This window comes from Equus przewalskii, chromosome 4 (genome assembly GCF_037783145.1).
Source record: "Equus przewalskii isolate Varuska chromosome 4, EquPr2, whole genome shotgun sequence".
NCBI lineage: Eukaryota > Metazoa > Chordata > Mammalia > Perissodactyla > Equidae > Equus > Equus przewalskii.
In genome coordinates this window covers 41441722-41462887 of record NC_091834.1, presented here as the reverse complement: position 1 = coordinate 41462887, position 21166 = coordinate 41441722, and the positions used below count along the sequence as shown (strand labels likewise).

Genomic DNA, 21166 nt, shown 5'->3' with positions numbered 1-21166 from the left:
CAAGGCTGACACTTTCCAAAGTAAAAGGAAAAACTGGGTAACCCAATGTAGGGAGACTTAGAGAAAGTAAGACAAGGCAGAAGTCCTCTGTAGATCAAGTGACTAAGTTACAGCTAAATGCCTTCTAAAGATCCTAAGCAGGCAAAAGGGGATACTACCTAATGAGGGAAGAAAATACGGAAGCTGGTTATGCATTTCTTCTTTAAGCTGCTGCCACACCGCACTAACCTGTAACATGCAGTAACTTGCTGTTTGGACATCTCCAGTTCTGTCAACATAACTCTCCATTAAGTCCACTCCATCTTTAGTGAGGCCTGTAAGCAGTATTCCTTCCAAATTTCCAGCCTCTTTCATTTCATTGGTCAACTTTTCGATGTATCTATTTAACTGGAAAATTCAAAACGATTTTTCTGAAGCAATACATTTTACCAGATATTTTGTACTACAAAATTTCTACATTTGTACCAATTTTACTCTTAAAGGAAAAGAATTTAAAACAAAAGCCTTTGCAAAAGTCTAGATATGTGACCTGTAAGAAGTCTGCATCTATTATAAATTGCAACACAGTATCCAAGATCATTTAAAATACTTTTTTAAAAAGGCTAAGGCATTCACTATGTTTTGATAATTATTCTATAAAAGAACTAAAAGAGGGTTTACTAATTTAATTTTAAAGAGAACTGTCCTCATTTTCTGCAAAGTTCTTTCCATCTACTATAGTCGGATGTAATAGACTCATAGAATCTGAGTTGGAAGGGAACTTCAAGATTATCAAAAATAAATAATAAAAAGATCATCTCTTGTAACATCTTCCCGACTTCATCCCACCCCAAACTCTAGCCAAGATTCCTCTATATTCCCCTAGCACTTTCTGCTTATTATACAACTTAGCACTTTTGTATTACTAGCTGTTTATGTGCATTTCTCTCACTATATACACAGCATATGCATTCAGTACCTGTTTATTATATTAGAAAATGAAGGAATCCTTTTACGGCATCCCTAATAGGTGAGTTTAACATCTTTATCTACTGATTAATCTCATTCCCAAAAGCAGAAACAAACTAAAATATTAAGTCAGCATTCTTAAGGAAATCTAGTTACAACACATTTACAATATCGTGACCTAATAAACTATAACTTTACTTTTCAGAAGGATTTATATATAAATCTCACACATACATATTTATACATAAAGATTAGTTTCTTAACCCAGGGACAGTAAATATTATTACTTCAAATAAAGAATTAAATCAGTTCTTACCTGACTATCACTAAGGAATTTACAAGCAAATGCCACTCGGTCACGTACAGCAACCTTGTTTTCATACTGAAAAGAAGAGAAAGAGCAAGGAGTTACTTGTAGGTGCTATGAGTTTTAAATCTTTGCAGCCTAAGTATTTTATATACCTAATATACAATTTTATTTTCAAATGTATTAATAAGTTATTGTGTATACACTGGCAGAGCTGTTGATTGCCTAAGATGCCATTTTTAATTTGTCTCTCAAAAAACTGAGTGCTGAGATTATTTTCCTTGAAAAGTAAAGATTCACCTCTTAAATACTGACCAATTCAGTTTTAAAAAATTCCAGTTCAGTCTTATATAACTCCAACATAAAATAAAAGCAATGATGTACAGTTTATCAAATTTAAGATGCCATCTAATCGTTCCATCATAGAAATTAGTTGTGGGAAAAGTGAGGAAATCTTTCCTTGGCTGCTAAGTTAATCAACAAATTTAGGAAATCTGTGAATTACCAGTGACTATACTAGTGTGAATACACCAGTACAGAATCTAGAAAGAATATTAATAAATGTTTCTAAATACAAAGCAATAAGTTTTAAAACATATCCTTTTAAGTAAATAGGCATACTTTTGTGGCTATAGTAAAATACTCATATAGGTGGTTTGTGGCAAAATTTTCATAGGCACGATAAATAAATTTTTGTATACTTGTCAATATTATAAAACACTATTTTGAAAAATGTTCACTATAAATGTGGAAAGGTACAACTTTGTCATAAGTAAAAAACAGTTTAAAAATGAAAAAAAGACCTTATTTCCATTGAAGTCATTCTCTGAAATAGTTTTCCTCCTTTAAACATAAGATTACTTCAGTTGATACCTATCTTAGTGTGTTTTCTCATTCATGAGAAAATGAATATGGTTCTGCCCTAAAGAGGGAAGATGTTTGGTACAAACTGAATTTTAACTCTTAGATTCAGGCGCACGTGTTACAATTTTGATCCTAGAAAGAGTTATAAATACTATCTGCCCCATTTTACAGCTGAGAAAACTAAAACCCAAAATTTAACTGACCAGCTAAGTTAAGTGGCAGAGCAAGAAATCAGGTCTTTATCTTCTGATTTCCCAATTCAGTACTCTTCACTAGATTACAACTTACCAGTTTTTTTAAAAGAACATTAATTATAATTATTTACACATAAAGTATAACTAGGTACACTCTTGAAACAGTTTGGAAATATGAACTTCCTACTCAAAATAATGTATCCCTTACCTAACAACCCAAATTTAGGTATAGGAAGAGTATTATAAGAGGTCACAATTTAAAATACAGAAATTTAATATTTAGACAATATACTTCTCTACCAATTTACAATTTGAACAATCTACTTCTTTTTCTAGCCTTCATCATTCTCTAACACTTCCTGAAAGCATTGTTTTATTTCTTCAAGGTACAATATTTAAAGTCTTCTGTTTAAAAACAAAAGAGTAATAACAATAAAAACAAACAAACAAAAAACCCAACATCCTCTTGGATATTTATTTGAAGTTGCAGAAAAGCTCAATAGTATTTTATTAAAAGTAATGGACAAAATAAATAAACTAAGGAATTGCCAAAATGGACACTAACAACATTTACTAAAATTTTCATTAAAATACCTCAAGAAGTACATGTTTCTATAAATTCGTAAGGACTGACATTTAAATCAATTATTCAAGAAATGTATATTTTATAAGAAATGGCAAACACAGAAAAAATTTCACATTAGAAAGCTCTTTGTAGTGCTAGAAAGCCGCCCAGCAATGCGAAAAAAGTTGTGGTACTCATGTGAAGCTTAACACTCAATAACTGAGCCTGATAAGCAAATCTCACTTAATTCTTTCTTCCCTACTTTGTGATAAAAAACCCATTTGGTGATGTGGTCACAGGTGATTAAAGCAAGAGAGGAAAAAACAGCAATGAAAGATGAAATAATAAAAAAATAAAACAGTCTGTATAAGTAGAGTGATCATATAATTTCTCTTCCAAACTGGGACATGTCTGAGAATGACAAATACTAATTCAGACAAGATACATGGTCATTCTGACCATAACCGATCATATTTTGGTTTACTTAAACAAAAAAACCCACACACACACTTTTGTGTGTGTATGTGAGGAAGATTCACTCTGAGCTAACATCCACTGTCAATCCTCCTCTTTTTTTGCTTGAGGAAGATTAGCCCTGAGCTAACATCTGTGCCAGTCTTCTACTGTGTATGTGGGATGCCTCTACAACATGGCCGATGAGTAGAGTAGGTCCTCACCCTGGATCCGAACCTGCACACCAGGGCCGCTGAAGCGGAGTGCATGGAACTTCAACCACTCAGCCACAGAGCTAGCCCCACAAACACTTCTGAAAAATTCTATTTCAATACAAAATTTATGCTTATATAGTTGTAGAATTCTAGAGCTGGGTTCTTAAGCTAAAGGATGAAATCCTATTCCTTCTATGTCTGCAGATTACATTATTAAAACTATTAAAAAAATCAAGTTCAGTTTGCTACCAGCTAATTAACTTTAGGTTGGGGATCACATTCAAGAAGAGTTGCCCCAAAAATGTTTAAGATAGTTTATTTTAAGTAATATAAAACGCATCAAAATATAGTAATATTTTATGCAACAGATATTTGAACATTTTAACAGATAAAAACTCCTATCTTTAAAGGAAAGTCTTGTGAAACAGAAATTTTCTCACCAGTACTCCATCATAAGATCCTGTTTCACTTGTCAGAAATGCAAACATGACACAGAGATACGGGTTGTTTAATTGTAATCGTAGAGTGCTGCACATTTCTCTCCAAAGTGAGTTCTTCTCATCCGTACAGCCCGATAAAGCCATTGCTACCACGTTAAGATTCAGATCACCTGCAGGTTAAAAACAGCCAGCTAATCAAAGTCATCAAAGCTTAATATCTCCTTCTTCCAGTTCTTAAACCATAAACAAAGATGAGAGGGTGACTTTTACCCCTAGAAAAATAAGCCCACTAGAACAAGGGTTTTGATTCAGACTAGAAAATATGATAAGCAGCAGAAGCAAAAATTTCCATTCTTTCAAAACTTGTACCCACATTGCAAACCCTGTGCAGGACAAGTATATCTTTTAATTTTCAAGTCCTCATTCCAGGCAGGTTCCTATACAGTATGTTACTGCTTAGGGCCTAAATGAAGAAAAGTGGAACCATCCTACCAGAACCATTGCAAACTTTATCAACAAGTTCACAAATGTTGTGATATTTCAAAGGATTGATAGTAAATATTACTGTATCTCAGGATGCAATTTTCAAAATCTTTTCTTCCCCGATTCCTAAATATCCTAATGTACATACTTATGTTTATGTTTTAACTGCAAGGTACTGAAAGCCAATATTTCAGCTTCCTTATATTACTATACTTTAAATTTTCCTAGGACAAAATTAACTATCAGAATTACCATAGAATTGTATTTAGACACATTTGCAACAACACATTTGTTACCAATAGTCTTTTAAACATTTGTTCTTAGTAGTTTATCTGGCTGCTTCTAAGCTGTTAACTTGGCAGTCAGCCCTATGGCTGCCTAGCCTTCTGACACAAGCATAGCTACCAAAGAGGAAAATAAATTCACCTTTAACTTTTACTCTTAAGTATTGTCTACATTTATTATAGCAGCTTTTTTATTCTGTTTCTTGATCCTAATCATTTTCTTTCTTTTCCAAATAAAATGGCACTTCTCACTTTATGTTAATAGCCTTGTTCTTCATTTCTATAAACTTTCCCCAAGTTACTTCGTGCTTGCTTCCTCTTCCTACTCTATCAAAATAGATTTAAAATCTTTTAAGATTAAACACCACCACCACCAAGAACAACAAAGCAATTAGCTTCTTTGAAACCACTAACTAAGAGTCAGAGTTTCCTAAAAGTCAACAAATAACCATCCAAAAGACAAAGTATAAACTAAACTATACTCAAGTCTTTGCCATAAAAATGCCTGCCAGCTAAAGTAGTCCTAATCTCCAAGAAAATATTTTAAAAACGTATCTTTAAAAGAAAAAAAATTGAAAATGGACACATTTGAGCATTCCTTATATTAGAATGATAATCAAGACATATTTTCTTTTTTACAGACATAAACCAACACATAAACAAAAGGGATGGGCTAACATTTACTTTCGTAGCTACAGTTCTGTGCTAATTTTGCTTTCAAAATATTTACATAAAAATACTGATAAGATTTTTGAAAATTATCAGCATCTTTTCTTTAAAGGATTCTATGAACTACAAGTATCTTAGAATATAACCTAATACCTTTTTCTGAAGATGCCCCCTCATTCAGGATTTGGATTGCTCGTCGAATATCCAAGTTGAACAACGCCACAGCAGCAGCTCTCTCCCATTCCTCTTCTTGTACAAGGGAGTTCAAGAATGGCCCCACATCCGCATCTGTTCCTTTCTTTATCCACCCACAAAGCTGTAAAGCTAAGATTCTCTCTTCATTTAAATTCTGAATATCAGTTTGCTTATCCAGTCCACTCCAACTATGTCTGCTGCTTTCCACCATTCCTAAAAAGAGAAACATTTTTATATTAATTGCTTATTATTTTTTGAAATCTATTTGGAAAGTCAGTTTTACAGAGAAGTATTTCAGCATCAGATTTTGAATATGTGACTTCTCAGCCACAATTTTATGACAGCATAAATATAAAATATGCCACAAACAAAACATATTTTACATGTTGCTAATTACAATAGCTTCTCGAGTTATCAAAAACAGCTACTGGAACAAGAGCGAATGGTCCATGGACCAAGCTGAGTCACTGCTTCAGAGAAGCCTCCCTGACCACCTAACCTAAAATAGGCGCCACCTGCTGTCATCTAACTAAGCATTGTTTCCTCTACTTCCTTCAGCACTAACATAGGCTCCCATGTTTCACCTACTAATTTATCTTTCAGTCTTATCTCTTCTCCTACTAGAACATAAGCTCCAAAAAGGCAGGCACCTTGTCTGTTTTATTTCAAAGGTATCCCCAGTGCTTGAGATCCAGCAGACGCTGCCGCTCTCTCTCCTTCCCCTACTTTCTCCATCTGTCTGTCTGTCTTTCTGTTTCTGTATGTATGTGTATAAACCTATATATGAAAAAATGACACCATAAACATTAAAGTACTTTGAAAGGTTAAAGTAAGTACTAAAGCTTAAATAGAATGGGACTGATCTGAAGGTGTTTCCCCCCTTATTAAATCAGGAGACTTTATATTTTCATTCTCTTTTCATAAGGAATCTAAATAATTCTTGTAGCATTATTTAGATTGCAATTAAGGCAGCTGATCTTAATGGCAGGATAATTTCAGTTAGGATGATACTTGATGTCAAATAAAGGTAAAACAAAGATAACAGTTAAGGACTCTATTAAATGCAACTCAAATTTTTAAATGTTTTAGAAACTCTTACCATCAAAATTGCCACTATGTAATTATCTATACTTATTTTAGCAAAAAGGATTTTCAGAATAAACTGAATTAGAAATTAGGCAGCTAAAATGTCCAACATTACAAATGTCTTGTATTAGTAGTAATTTACATTTGTAATTTACAGTAATTCTACACTTATATAACTACATATGATACAGTAATTATAAATTTGTAAATAACTACATCACTAACAAATACATAGGTTTTAAGAAATAATTTAACTTGTCTGGTAGGCAAATGGGCTTGTGCTGCCCCCTGGTAGCCACACCCTTGTATAATCCCCTCCACTTGAGTACAGGTGGAATCTATGACTTGCTTCTAAACAAGAGAATATAGCACAAGTGAAAGCATTTGCAGGTGTAAGTAAAGTTATTCAGTTGACTCTGAGTTAATCAAAAGGAGATTATCCGGTGTGGGCCTGACTTAATCAGGTGAAACCTTTAAAAGAGAGTCCGGAGGTAAGAGAGGAGGAGCAGGAGAGAGATCCTCCTGCTGGTCTGAAAGTAAAAGTTGCCATGTTGTGGGAGGGTCTGTTAAAAGACCATGTGGCAAGGAAGCCTGAGCTGCCTCTAGGAACTGAGGGTGGTCCCTGGCTGATAGCCAGCAAGGATACCTCAGTCCTACAACCTCAAGGAACCAATTCTACCAACAAGTAAATGAGCTCGAAAGAGTACTCCGACCTCCAGAAAGGAACAAAGCTTGGCCAACATCTTCATTTTAGCTTTGTGCGACCCTGAGCAGAAGACCCAGTTAAGCTGTGCCCAGACTCTGGACCCATGTAACTGATGGGACAATAAATGCAAACTGTAGAAAACTAACATACTGTACAAAGGTGACTATAGTTATACTTAGTCTGATAAGGCATTAAAGCAATAAACATAAGCAAAAATGAGAAAATACTAAAAATAAAATCAGTTGTCATTTGCAAGTCAAATATGTGTATATGTATAATGCAAAACATTATTTCTTAAAATTCATTTAGTTTAAGTAACTGGAAAGAGTAAAAACAGTACATAGGAAAAGTCTAAACTCTCCATCATACCTAATTCATACTTTTAAATAACTTGTTTGATTATATGACGTTAGGTTATGGCAAAAGTCTACAATATTATTCATATTAGGACACATTTTAAATGATATATCATTGCTTTATGAAAAAGTTTCAAGATGAGTTACTTGTAAAATTTCAGAAATTTTAAAAAGTTAAATAATCTAGTAGAATTACTTATTTTTAACCTTACTATTGGAAACTGTCGCCAATTCAGGTCAAGGATTTTAGAGGAGACTTCTGAAAAGAAATTTTCTTCCTTTAAGAGAACCCCCTGCCCATCAAAAAGAGGAAGCATGATGCTCCGTTAGCAACCATGAGGGAAGTCAGTTGAGTCAAAATCACTTTTAACTTATGCAAATAAAAATTTAAAAACTATGAGAAAACCTTGAATAAATAATAAAGTTAATAAACACATGTTAAAAATTAAACAAGGCAGGGCCAGCGCAGTGGCGTAGTGGTTAGCTTCAGCGGCCAGGGGTTCGCTGGTTCAGATCCCGGGTGTGGACCTATGCACTGCTCATCAAGCCATGCTGTGGCAGGTGTCCCATATAAAGTAGAGGCAGAAGGGCACAGATGACAGCTCAGAGCCAATCTTCCTCAGCAAAAAGAGGAGGATTGGCAGTGGACGTTAGCTCAGGGCAAATCTTCCTCAAAAATAAATAAATAAATAAATAAACATTATTTTCCCAAATAACTAAATTGTTTAGACAGAATGTAGCTATTAAATTTCAGGTAGAACAAGCTGCAGATGTACTGTAAAGTATTTATTTTCCTAACTCTCCTATAAATTTTGGATTCATTGCTGAAGATAACTAATGGTAAAAATAATAATTTTAAATAAAAAAACAGCTATTTTTCAAACAATTCCTCACAGTTTAATAATGTTCCAGGTTTTTTACAGTTTTTATTGTCTAGAAATTCTATCATGGAATAGAATAGAGATCAATATATATGAACCCAAAGAGTTAATTTCACTGCTAGGAGGCAGAAAGATATCCTGTAAGTCAAGTGCATAGACATTATGTCATGTACTTTGGCGGCTCAGAGACCTCCTTATAACTATGATAACTATCCTATAGGTAATTAGGGTTATCAAATAAGCAAAGTGATATTATTGTGGGTTTTTTTAGGTGTTTTTTTTTTGGTGAGGAAGATTGGCCCTGAGCTAACATCTGTGCCATCACCAGTGGTCTACACCTCTAAGACTTTACCCATTCCTTTCATGGACACACTCCAAATTGTTCCTCCTCCAAAAAAGCAACATTCTAACCACAATCTCATAGCCTTTCAGAAATCTCACTTCTATATTCTTCAACCTCACAATCTCTTGACCACTCATATCTTTATTTATCAGTCTTCTCCTGTCATTTTCCTCCCTATCCAACTTAGATCCCAAGGACCAACAAACGAATCATTCACTTGCTAGTATCCTTAATTCCCTTCTCCCATTGTCCTTTATTCTATCTTCTGGTAAAACAACATTGCCCCACAATCCTTCACTGTTTCTCAAAAAAAAACTCCCTCTTCTCCGTATCTTCTTTCCACAACCTCCCTGCTCCTACTCAACAAGCAAATCTACTACATCGAGAAAATAGGAACGATCAGGTGGAAACCCCCCAGCCTCGCGTCAGTGAACCTTATACAACTTGCACACTTTGTCCCTTTCCCTCTGGCTAACAGGAAGAAGGTGTACATCCTCCTATCTAAAGATAATCTTTCACCTCTGCTCTGGATCCCATTCCCAAGAATTTTACTCTTCACCCTCTTTCCTCTGCATCTTCAACCTCTTTCTATGGGCCTCCTCATGCCAGCATTGAAACATGCTTAAATCAATCTCATGTTAAAAACAAAAACAAAGCAAAAAAAAGGCCTCCCTTGACCCCAGATTTGCCTGCTGCTACTACTATCTTTTTATCCTCCTTCATGTAGTCAAATTTCTTGAAAGAATTATTTAAAATGGATGAATTCACTTCTTCAGCCTACTCTAAATTTCTTGCCCACTGGACATCTCCACCTTTCTATCTCAAATTCAGCTTACTCAAAAATAAACTATTCTTCTCAAATGCACTTTTCCTAAGTTACTCCTGTCCTAACTGGTACCAGTATAACTCAGTTTCCTAACCTAAATATATGTATGTTATCTTTCACTTTTCCTTCTCCTCCATCCCCTTTAACCAATTGATCATTAAATTTTGTCCCACCCTCTAATCTATTCACATTTCTCTAGCTTCTCTGCCACTAACCTTAGTAAGAAAAGCATTATATCTTGCCTGATTACTGTGGCTCCTGAGATCCATGCTATCAATCTTGATCCTCTCCAATTCATTCCACACACAGAGTGACAGCTCCAAAACACAAATTTAATTCTATCACTACAATTTAAAATCTTTCCTTGGTTTACCATTACAGGATGATAAATCTCCCTAAATCCTTACCATGATTTCTAAGTCCTGAGTTACCCTATTGCTTGCTTTTCTAGCCTCCATTCTTTCTTCATGTCCTTTCTCATGCTCTGTTCCAGTAATACTGGATGTGTTATGCTCCTTCTTCTCTGGGCTCACTGCATATGATGCTCCCTGCCTGGACGTCATCTTTGCCTTTTCCTCCTCCAGAAACCTTCTCTAATCCCTATGACCAGATTAGGAATTCTTCTATTCATAACTGACTGTTCTTCCTCATGTTGTAACTGCTTATTTACTTATCCATATTCTGAACTAGAATGTAACCTCCCCAAGAGCAGGGATGCTATCTATTCAGTCTCCGTGAGGAAAGAGACTTACCTATTTTGTTGATAGTTATGTCTCCAGTTCCCAGGACAATTCTTGGCACATAGTGAGCAAGTAACAAATACTTGCTGAATGAATAAATTTACCTTACACTGTAGTTGTAAGAATTACATAAAGTAACATGAGGAAAGCAACTAGCATGTCTAATTCATAGTAAGCGCTCAATATATTTTATTTGTCACCAAAGTTAAAATTTAGCTGTGTGCTCTAATAAACTTGTACGTTAGATTACTGTGGACAAAATGACTCAATGTGTTGACTTACTGTGTGTTGAATTATTAGAGACACAATTAGAGAAAGAAGTGTAGCCAGATAAAACAGAAGACTAATATGCAGGAGAGCCATCTTTGACAGTCATCTCTCTATTTTTCACCTTTGGGTAGGAGAAACAAAAATATAAACCAAACCAAACAAAAAGCTGAAAGTCTAGCAATGAGGAAATCTTTCCAACAACAGTAGTCATTTTTAGTCTGGGTAAAGACTACTGTTGATTTAAGTCAAGATACTCAGTTTGTCTCTACTGCACCAGAAGCATATAAAGATATTCCACCTTCTCCCTTGCTTTTCCTCAAAGGTAGTTCATTGGCTTTCCCCTAAAATATACCAAAATACAACAAAAATAGAAATAAACCTCAGAGTAACTGAGAACACAAGGTGGCCTCACCTACTATATAGCCAAAATACTAAAAATTCTATAAACTTGATGTTTCTTTACAGAAGTGGTTCTAAGATCATGAACCATGGTACTCAGGTTCATTTACAGGGGTAACATAGTAAATCTACCCTTTTACTTATATTATCAAAAATGGCAGTTTAATTGAATTCATTCATTTTATTATTTATAGTAGGAGTTACTTTTTGGTGGAGAGCTAATGAGAGAACACTAAAATGAAACAGATCAGATAAGTCTACTGCATCTCTCAGCAATGCGGACCAAAGCAATTTGAAAGTCCTTTAAAAACAAAACACACTATAACAGTTTAGTTGAAATGCTTAACCTACTCTTTTTAAAAAACGGCATTTTATTTTCTATTTTGTATTACTTGTATAGTATTTATGAAAGTCCAAGTTATAAAAACCAAGTTGGATTTTTACTTCTACTATTACTCTTTGACTAAATAACATGAGCTACTTTTCTAGCAGCTTGACTTGGGCCCAAATACCATTGCTAACAAAAGCTAGATACTGAATCCTAGGTTGGGGGGGGTGATTATAATATAACCCACAATTTAATTCCAATAAAAACAATAAGAACAACTGTTTAAATAAGTTAGTGAAAAAATAATGAGTTTGGCTCTTTTGTCATCTTTATTTTATTCTTAAACAGTTTATCAATACCCATCCTACATTAATTCATACATTCACTCAATCATTAAGGACTATTTCGGGTAAGGCTCCTTCTGGTAAGGCCATACTTCATGTCATTTAATGACCGTGCCATTAAGTAGCTAAGGGAAAATATTTGGGCAGGAAAATGAAAAGAAAGACTTCTTTATTAGAAATCTTTTAATTTAGTTTTTATAAAAGCAAAATACTGTAATAAAACCTGAAGTAACAACCAGGATCCTACAAATCATCTAATGTAATACCTCTCGAAGTGGATCTTCAAAAAAAGTAATACTGAGTGAATAGATTTAGAAAGTCAATATCACTTAAAGAATTCAAGACTTCCTCCAAAAAATTTTGGATATAAAAACAAATTATGCATTTAACTCAACAATTCACTAAAGTATCTAATCAGAAATTTTTAAAAAAGAACATTTATGTACACTATCCTGAAATAGCTAAATGATGGGGAAAAATAGGAGTAGAAAAATTATAAACAACTGCAGAAAATAAAACGGAATTTTCTTACCCAAAGATGATTTTACAATTGATTTAATTCCTGCATAAACCAACAATCCTTTGTTGCCTGGAGACTTCTGATCCATATCCTCTGTATACTGCTTCATAAGTATTTAAATGCATAGGAAATACTAGTAGTGATGCATAATAAAAATTTCAAAGCTAAATTTCTTTTGATTTGGAGCCAATTCATAATAGGCAGCAATGAAAGTAAGCTGGTTCTACCTCTCTTGTAGAGATACAGTTTCTTCCTCCTACATGATCTGCAAAGCAGTATTTCAAGTTCAACAGTTTTAAACAATTTTACTTTGTAATTTTAGTATTATGTAACTTGTATTTGCATATAAAACATTCAGCATTATATTTACAGACTGACCTTTCAGTAAACTTCAAGAACATTTCTATCTGATTCATTTCACAAAATTCACAACGCAAAGGATATAGTGCAGAGTATACCAGAGTGACTTGAGCTGTGGATCTTCATTTCCAGCTAAAATATGGTTTCTCCACACCTGTTCTGTATCAAGTCCATACCTTGATAAAGCCCGAAGGCGCATCTTTGTTGCTATATCTTTTTCTAAGGAATTATCATTTTCTTCTTCTGCACATTCATACAAATGACGACCACAAGCCCACATTAAAGATGTAATTGGGCTCCAGGCAAGAGATATCCTTTCAAAAACAGTGAAGTCGGACATTGTTCGGTTGGGAGTTACAACTATCATTCGATTTTGACTTGTTGGATGCCAAGCAAAGGAAGCAATATAATTGTCACAAGGTTGCACACTTCTTTCAATTATTGTGGGTTCGGTTTCATCCCCAATGGGAGTGGGTGTGTGCTGCATATCATATAATCTAATAATATTACTATCCCTTGTTAAAGTGGCAAGCAGACCAGTCCTAGTTGGACACCATGCTACTTTTGTTAAGGGCTTTGGTTGCTCAGTCAAAGTCAAAACTGGCTTCTCGAATTTCCTAAGATCCCATATTGCAACCTGACCTTCATAGAAGGAAGCAACACGATCATGGAAGTATGGGTCTACTGTCACCCCCTGAACAGCTTTTGTATTTACAAACATCTTTTGGCTTGTATTCCGAAGATCGAATATGGCTAAGTTACGATGCATACCAGCAAGGAGAAGTTTCTGGTCTCGTGGAAGCCAACAAAGAGAAAGACAGGCATCATTCTGTCCTAATTCATAAAGTGGTTTTGTTACTAATAATGTTGTTTCAGTTTCACCTGCTGAAAGTCTCACTTTCTCCATGGGAACTATATCAGGAGTATATTTGCTGCAGATATCCCATATCAACACTGAAAAATCAGCTCTATGTTTATCTAGACCAGCAGCAAGCCAGTTACTATCCAGCGGATTCCATGCAAGGGTATTACATTGTCGTGCATGTTTTGGAACAAATTCTTTTCCTATCAAATCTTTGAACTTTGAGTTATGATCTTGACCAAGACTTGTAAGAACAACTCGACCATTTGCTTGTCCAACTGCTAGGAGACATTCAGGATCATAATTGAGATACCAGGCAACACATTTCATGTAGGGTGTATCTGAATTTATCGACAGTAATGTAGCCGCAGAGTCTTCAGATAAACGTAAAGATCCGGCTTTGAGTTCTGAATTCACAGTAGATTCCACATGATAAAGGCTCAGTTCTGAGTCACACACAACAAACCTATCAACCTGGTGTGGTGCCCACAATATATCAGGTTTGGTACCACTCATGTTTATTGATGTGCTCAAAGAGTCCAGTCAGGTCCATTCACTGAAAATCTGTTTAAAAATAAAAAGTTTTAAAATGTCAACAAAATATAATTCTAAGTTGAATAAACTATTCAGAAAGTCAGGAAATTATACAGGTACCCTGTTTTTCAATATATTTATATTTCTTCTATTTGCTATGAATTCAAGACAATATTTATTAATTAAAAGGGAAAAAGAAGAACTTCCTCCAATAACATGCACTGGTAGGAATCAGAGAACTCCATTCTGGCTTTATTTCCCATGATCAATTATCTTAATTGCACTGTTACCAGCACCTTCAATTTAACCTTAGGGTTAAAAACAACTTCAGTGTGGTGACCAAATTAATAAGTATCATCCCTTTGAAGGGGGATGAATCATGTTCCCAAGCAATAGTTTAGAGCGGCACTATCCAACAGAACTTCCTGCAATCATAGAAACGTTCTATATCTATATTGTCCAACATGGTAGCTACTAGCCACATGTGGCTACTGAGCACTACCTAGTGTAAATTTTAAATTTTATTGCTTAATATAAATAGCCACACGTGGCCATCATAACAGGCAATGCAGCATTAAAGCACAATGCTACTAGTAAGCAGAGGTCTCTTCCTCAACTTTCAAGAGTAAGCAGCAGCCCTATAAGGCAGAATAAACATTGGAATGTAGTTCTATTCCTAACTCTGATATATATTAGCTATATGCCTTGGAAATGCCTTGTGTTTGGGGGTTCTTTTGTTTTCTCATCTGTATAACATAAGAGTTGGTTTAGATGAGCGTTTCCCAAACTTCAATTATTCAAGTACCACCTGTGCCATCATTTAAAATTTTTCTTTAAATTGACTCATTTCTAAAATCTGAAAATCAACTTTTACCTCATCATAAGATGCATAAACCATGGATATAATATGCTAATTACATTTTTTCCAACATACAGTAAATATATAACTATTAAACATGCTTGAGTTTTACCTAAAATCATCCTCTTTACAACCAGTGGTACACATACCGCATTCTGGGAAACTAAGTGATCATTAGAGGCTCTTTCAGTTTTCAATTCTATAAACTTTGAATAAGTATCGAAATGGGATTTTTGAAAAGAAATCTAACACTTTAAGCACAAACCAAAAACAGCTCTGTTAGAAATGTTAATTTAATAATAAAAGCTGCCTACAAAAATTTAAACGTCAGTTTCTAACCAAGTCTGGCTAGAGGGTACAGTCTGGATTAAAAATGAACAAAGATACTTACAATCTTCATGGCAACTGGTACCTGTACAACCATGTTGTCAGTTCTTAGAAGGTGAAGCTACGGTTCATTCATCTCTCTATCCTCTGTACCAGATGTAGATCCTGGCACAGACTCCTATTAAAGATTACTAAATAAATTCAATTCAAACATACTTGCTTTACTTTTTGATCTTGTAAAAGTTTCCTTCAGGAATTATCAGTCTAGAATTTCAATAGACATAAAATTTAGGTGACTGGAAAAAACCTCTAAGAATTCTTATAGTGGCTTATTTCCTTCCTTAACAGTTCTGAAGCCCAAGAATCAGTCATTTCAACTATATTCTTACTGGCACACTCAACTTCTTCATGTCCTTGCCACTTTGGGTTTGCCTTCCCCAACTCTAGATTAACCCAATTATTTACCGTCTTCTTTCCTCAACTCAGGCTGCCGGGTCTCACGGCTCTCCAGACTGACTCCACAAGAAATTAAGGTATACGACATGTCTAGCCTGTGGTGCTGGTTCAGCAATTCTTTTATTCATCTTTCCACTCTGGCCTTCATGAAATTCATCCTTATATAATACCACAATGATCCTTTTGAAATACAAACTTAACCAGGTTATCTAACCGTTGCTTAAAACCCCCTAATGGTTTCCAACGGCTCTTATTACAGACTTCCAAATCTTCAACACAACCTACAAAACCCTAAGTGCTTTGGCCTCTATCTACTGCTCTGACTTCAAGGCACACCCATTCTCCTTCTTGAAAACTGTTCTAGCTACATCGTCCTTTTAAATTCCTAGACTGTAACCCCCGTGCCGCCTCCACTCACCACATCTTTGCAAACGCTATTCCCTCTGGTTGGAGCATTCTCCCTCCCTTCTTGGCCAAGTTTTAACACCTGTTCAACCTTGACAACAACCCATACTCTATCCCCTCCCCGGTCTAGGTCAAGTTACCGAGATGTATACTCTCACTGAACAGTATTTCTTCCATTTAAACCACATTCTCTGTCTCTCCTACGAGATTATAAGCTCCATAAGAGCAGGTAAAGTATCTTTTGCTCTTTATTTGTACCTCTAGTACTCAGCAAAGTGTTAGGCACTTTGTAGATTTTTTTTTTTTTTCTTAAAGATTGGCACCTGCACTAACACCCAAGACCACCACCCCCATCCCTGCCCCGGTACACAGTTGTATATTCTAGTTGTGGGTCCTTCTGGTTGTGCTATGTGGGAGGCCGCCTCAACATGGCTTGAGGAGCAGTGCCACGTCCGCGCCCAGGATCCGAACCAGTGAAACATCAGGCTGCTTAGGCAGAGAGAATGAACTTAACCACTCAGCCATGGGGCCAGCCCCTAGATATTTCATAATTATTTGTTAAATGCTCCTTGTGACACTTCTCACACTGCTATCCCCTAATTTTACCAATCTCATGCTTCCACCCCACTACCCTTCCTAGTATAGGTTGGCTTCAGCCAAGAGCAATGTGCCTACTGTCAAAACTGGTTCCCATGATTGGCAAGAGCACACAGTGAGCCACCCTAAGAAAGGATCACTCTAATACACTGCCTTTCATTTATTCTGTAAATATCTATTGGGCATCCTCTATGTTCTAGACACTGTTCTAAACGCTGGGAATGCAGTGGTGAAGTGACAGATAAGGCCCTGGTTGCTATGGACTGAACTGTGTTCCCCCAAACTTCATATCTTGAAGCTCTAATCCCCCATGACTGTATTGGAGATAGAGCCTTTAAGGAGGTGATTAACGTTAAATGAAGTCATAAGGGTGGAACTCTGATCAGATAGAACTGGTACTCTTATAAGAAGAGGAAAATACCAGAGCTTTCTCCCCACCAGGTGAGGATAGAACGAAAAGGCAGCTGTCTGCAAGGCAGGAAGAGAGCTCTCACCAGAACTGGGCCATGCTGGCACCCTGATTTCAGACTTCTGGGCTCCATAACTGTGGGAAAATAAATCTCTATTGTTTAAGCAGCCCAGTCTATGGTATTTTGTTATGGCAGCCCAAGCAGACAAATAGACTAGTCTAATAAACCCTCATTCTGGTGCTGAAGTTATGTCCAACCTTAAAGAGAATTTAAAAATTTAAGAATGAGAAGGAAGAGAGGAACCTCATGCAATAGGAAGTAGCTAAGACAATAAAAAGAGCAGATACTGCCAGGTAAGCGTTCATACTCATGCCCTCAGAGGAAACCTCTTAATTTGAAGTGTCCTAAGAGCTGGCCCATCTTCATATCTCAATAAAAGATAAATGCTTAAATAAACACACTTTTTATCTAGACTTCCATTGCAGACCGCACTCTTTAAAAGATCTACAGTAGGAAAATTTGGTGCCACATGGAAAAACCCATCTTAAAAAACACAAATAGAAATTGATACTGTAATTTAGAAAACTATTTGATTTACATGACTCTCAGTGGAGAATTAGCAGCATTTCTTCTGACATTAAGCATGTAAAATATTTGTATTACTATCCACAAAATATGACTACAGTAACGTACAGAATCACAGAACTTGAGAGCCAGAAAGCCAACAGCAAACCCTTCTCATTTCACACAGGAGTTAAAGGGAAGATCAGATGTTTTGGTTCTTGTCCAACACCTCCCAACTCCCACCCTAGATTATGCATAAAGGATCAGCTACATCATTTCAAAATGAAAACGCAAGGCGTCCTTGTTAAAAAATTATTAAGAATTTCAAGACGGTAACAGCTGAGCATTAAACCAAAGTGCCAGCCCTTCTAAACGATGGGCCTTGCATGACTGCACAGGTTACATGCCATGAAGCTAGCCCTGAAGAGAGAGGTATATCTATAAGCACCCTCTGAAGAAATCTATTTCTTTACAATCCAACACACAATACAGATGGATCCTAACTCATGAACATTAACACTAGGAATATGGTGGAGAGCAGAAAAAACTGAACCTGGAGGCCGAAGACCTCTGGCCACTAGCTAGACCCTAGCAAGTCCTTTATAGTCCAAGATGAGACAGAATGCATCCTATCTCCATCTCACAAAGCTACGACAATCAAATTAAGCAAGTTCTTTGCATCACACGTTAGTGTCAGTACCATTCCCTTAAACAGCCCTGGAAGTTAGTGTTTTCAAATGTTGGAGAGATTGAAAAACTGGGGGTTTGCAATCATTATAGCTTACATTTAGATCACCTTCAAGGTTAACAAGTATTCAATTCCCATCAATGGTTTCTGAGCAAAGGAAAGCCGTGTTAATTCTGTGTTCCTCACTAGAACATCTATAAAAGCATCGTCCACCAGAAATATAGTGTGAGCCATATGACTTAAAATCTTCTAGTAGCCACAATGAAAAACTAAAAAGAAACAGTAGAAATTAAATTTAACAATATATTTTATTTAACCCAACATCAAACAATATTATCTTTTTCAACAGGTAACAACGTAAAAATTATTAGTGAGAATTCTTACACTTTATGGTACCAAGTCTTAGAAATCCTTTCCGTATTTTACACTTAGGGCACATCTCAACCCCATGTGGCTACTGGACAGCGAAGATCTATAATACTAACTGTATAAGGTATTCAATCACCCTTTCACATCCTTTTTGTCATTGTCTTCCACTTTTCTTACCACTACACATAAATAGTAGCAGTTTCAAGAAATTTCCACCATCACCACCTTCAAGGAGATGCACTGTATATATCCAAATTCCCCATAAAATATTGTTATAGAAAACGCCTGCAAACGCAGTCACTTGCTAAGCAATTTAGCAACACTCGTGGCCTAAGCGAGCAGCTTTATTCATCCTCCTAGGGAATTTTCACCACTCCTATCTATCAGGGAACCGCGTTACCCGGGCGACAGGCCCTTTAAGAGGTCTGTCATAGAGCACAACCAGAGCCGAGAGCATTGCTATTAGGGGTAAGGCAGGAGTCTGAGGGCGACTCTCACACTCCACACGCCGCGCTGCGCCTCTCGTCCAAGGCGAGGCCGCGGGGCCGCACGTCCCGCCGCGCCGGACGCTGCAGCGCGGCCCCCGAGGAGCCCCCGCGCGCCCTGAGGCTGCCCGCAGCTCCGAAGGCCCCTCCGAGGCCCGGCGCGGTCACCCGGCCGCGCCGAACGCTACTGCCCGCGCCCCGCGCCTCGGCTCGGAGGAGGCCCCGGCTCCGCCCCCGCCCGGGCCTTTCAACTGGGCTCTCCCGGTCCCCTCGCGACGGCGCCGGCGTCCCAAGCCACAGACCCGGGCCCGGCCGTCAGGAGAGCGGAGACGCGGCCCAGGCCGCACTCACCGACCTGAGGAGGCAGCGCGGCCAGCGTCCAGCCGCTTCCGGGCCGGTCGCCGCCCCTCTCGCCGCGGGAGTCCCAACACGAGCAAGATGGCGGCGCCGGGGGCGCGGCCAGTAAGCTGGGCTGCCAGGCCGGGGTCCACGCCTCACCCGAGCCTCGGCCTCGGAAGGGGAATTCCCCATGCGCGAGTACCGCCCCGGGGCGGGGCCACTGCCCGGGAGGCCCCGCCTGCCGGCCGAGCGCGCCGGTGCCTCCGCAGGCCCCGCCCCTGGAGCCGCTGCGGGGATCCGGCCTACGCGGACTTGGACGGCCAGTCAGAGCTGCGGTGTCGTTTTCAAGCGCTTCGCACGCTTTAGCTCATTTGATCACTTTAAATTTCGTGAAAAGTTGATTGTGGGCCATCAATGTAGTAGAAAGTCTAGAGTATTGGGTTCACGATTTATTCACTCATGTTCATTCCACAAACATGTCTTGAGTGCGTGTTGTGTGCTGGAATGCTGGGGAGACTCGAGTGGACGAAAAAGACGTGGTCCCGGCAGGAAACAGGCAATTAGTGATGCCTCGTTAGGGCTAATACAGTGCTCCACGGAAGGGGTGACCCCCTAGCGTTGGGGGTTGAGGAACGCTTCCCTGAGGACCACTAGGCTGAGAGAAGAAGGATGAGTATGGGTTTAGCCTGGAAAGGGAACAGGGCGGAGAGGTTTGGAAGAGAAGAGGCTTCTAGTGGAGAAAGAGCAAGTGCGGCCTCAGGAGGGGGGCATAGCAGTGGGGAAGGAGTGGAGTGTGGATGAATGAGCAGACGAACTGGGGAGAGATTGAGATGCAGTATCAGAAAGGCGTTTGGAAAGGAGGTTAGTGAGTTTGGATGGACTTTCCTAAAGGCAATGATGGGGTCATTGAAGTTTTTTAACCAGACCAGTGGTGTGATCAGTTTTTCCAAGGGGAAGGGGAAAGGTTAGGTAAGTATTCGAATAAGGGATGATGGTAACCCAAACTACAGGGGGTAGAGAGAGTGGGGATGGAGAGAAGTGTGTGGCCCGGAGAATATTTAGAAGGTGGGATGAACAGAGCTAGATGATTGCTAAGTGAGTGAGGGGCAAAGAAGATTCTAGGTTTCTGGTTCCCATCACTGAGTGAACGGTGCTGCCACAGGTGTTGCAAATCTGACCTAGAGGCTTTCTTCATACGTCTGGGAATCTTTGCTAGTCTGTTTGTGCTTAAAAGTGGGTGGTCTTGGGCTTGTGGTGATTGATATAAGCAGCAAAATGAGCTTAGTCCTGATGATCTTCAAGGCAGATAGTTTTGATAAGAGGGTGAGTTTGAGGTCAGTGCTGCCTTTGGGGGTCTGAGGCTCCTTTTCCCTCCTGCTGTTGGAGAAGTGGAGGCTGAAGAAAGTGCTATACTACTGAGGGGAGATACCCACAGGACTCATCATTTCAAACACGATTTTCCCAATCCTCTCAATCATTTTGGCCCTGGCCCCAA

At 37.9% G+C, this 21166-nt stretch overlaps 1 protein-coding gene across 15 annotated transcripts in view; it reads right to left on the bottom strand.

Annotated features, from left to right (window-relative positions):
• The window catches only part of MIOS (meiosis regulator for oocyte development), a 45947-nt gene extending 25997 nt beyond the window's left edge, over window positions 1–19950 (bottom strand). The window contains exons 1-9 of one of the 15 annotated variants that reach the window (XM_070615719.1): window positions 19635–19697; window positions 18576–18747; window positions 15423–15536; window positions 12861–14202; window positions 12429–12527; window positions 5576–5830; window positions 3987–4156; window positions 1265–1330; window positions 229–387 (exon numbers count right to left, since the gene is read on the bottom strand). In XM_070615719.1, the coding sequence (XP_070471820.1) occupies window positions 229–387; window positions 1265–1330; window positions 3987–4156; window positions 5576–5830; window positions 12429–12527; window positions 12861–14154 (2043 nt within the window). In that variant the 5' untranslated portion in view covers window positions 14155–14202; window positions 15423–15536; window positions 18576–18747; window positions 19635–19697. Of the gene's footprint in view, window positions 1–228; window positions 388–1264; window positions 1331–3986; window positions 4157–5575; window positions 5831–12428; window positions 12528–12860; window positions 14203–15422; window positions 15623–18575; window positions 18748–18963; window positions 19241–19345; window positions 19522–19634 lie in introns of those variants that run through there. The other 14 variants (XM_070615720.1, XM_070615715.1, XM_070615714.1 and 11 more) reach the window with 14 other exon arrangements.
• Between the last annotated feature and the right edge of the window lie 1216 nt (window positions 19951–21166).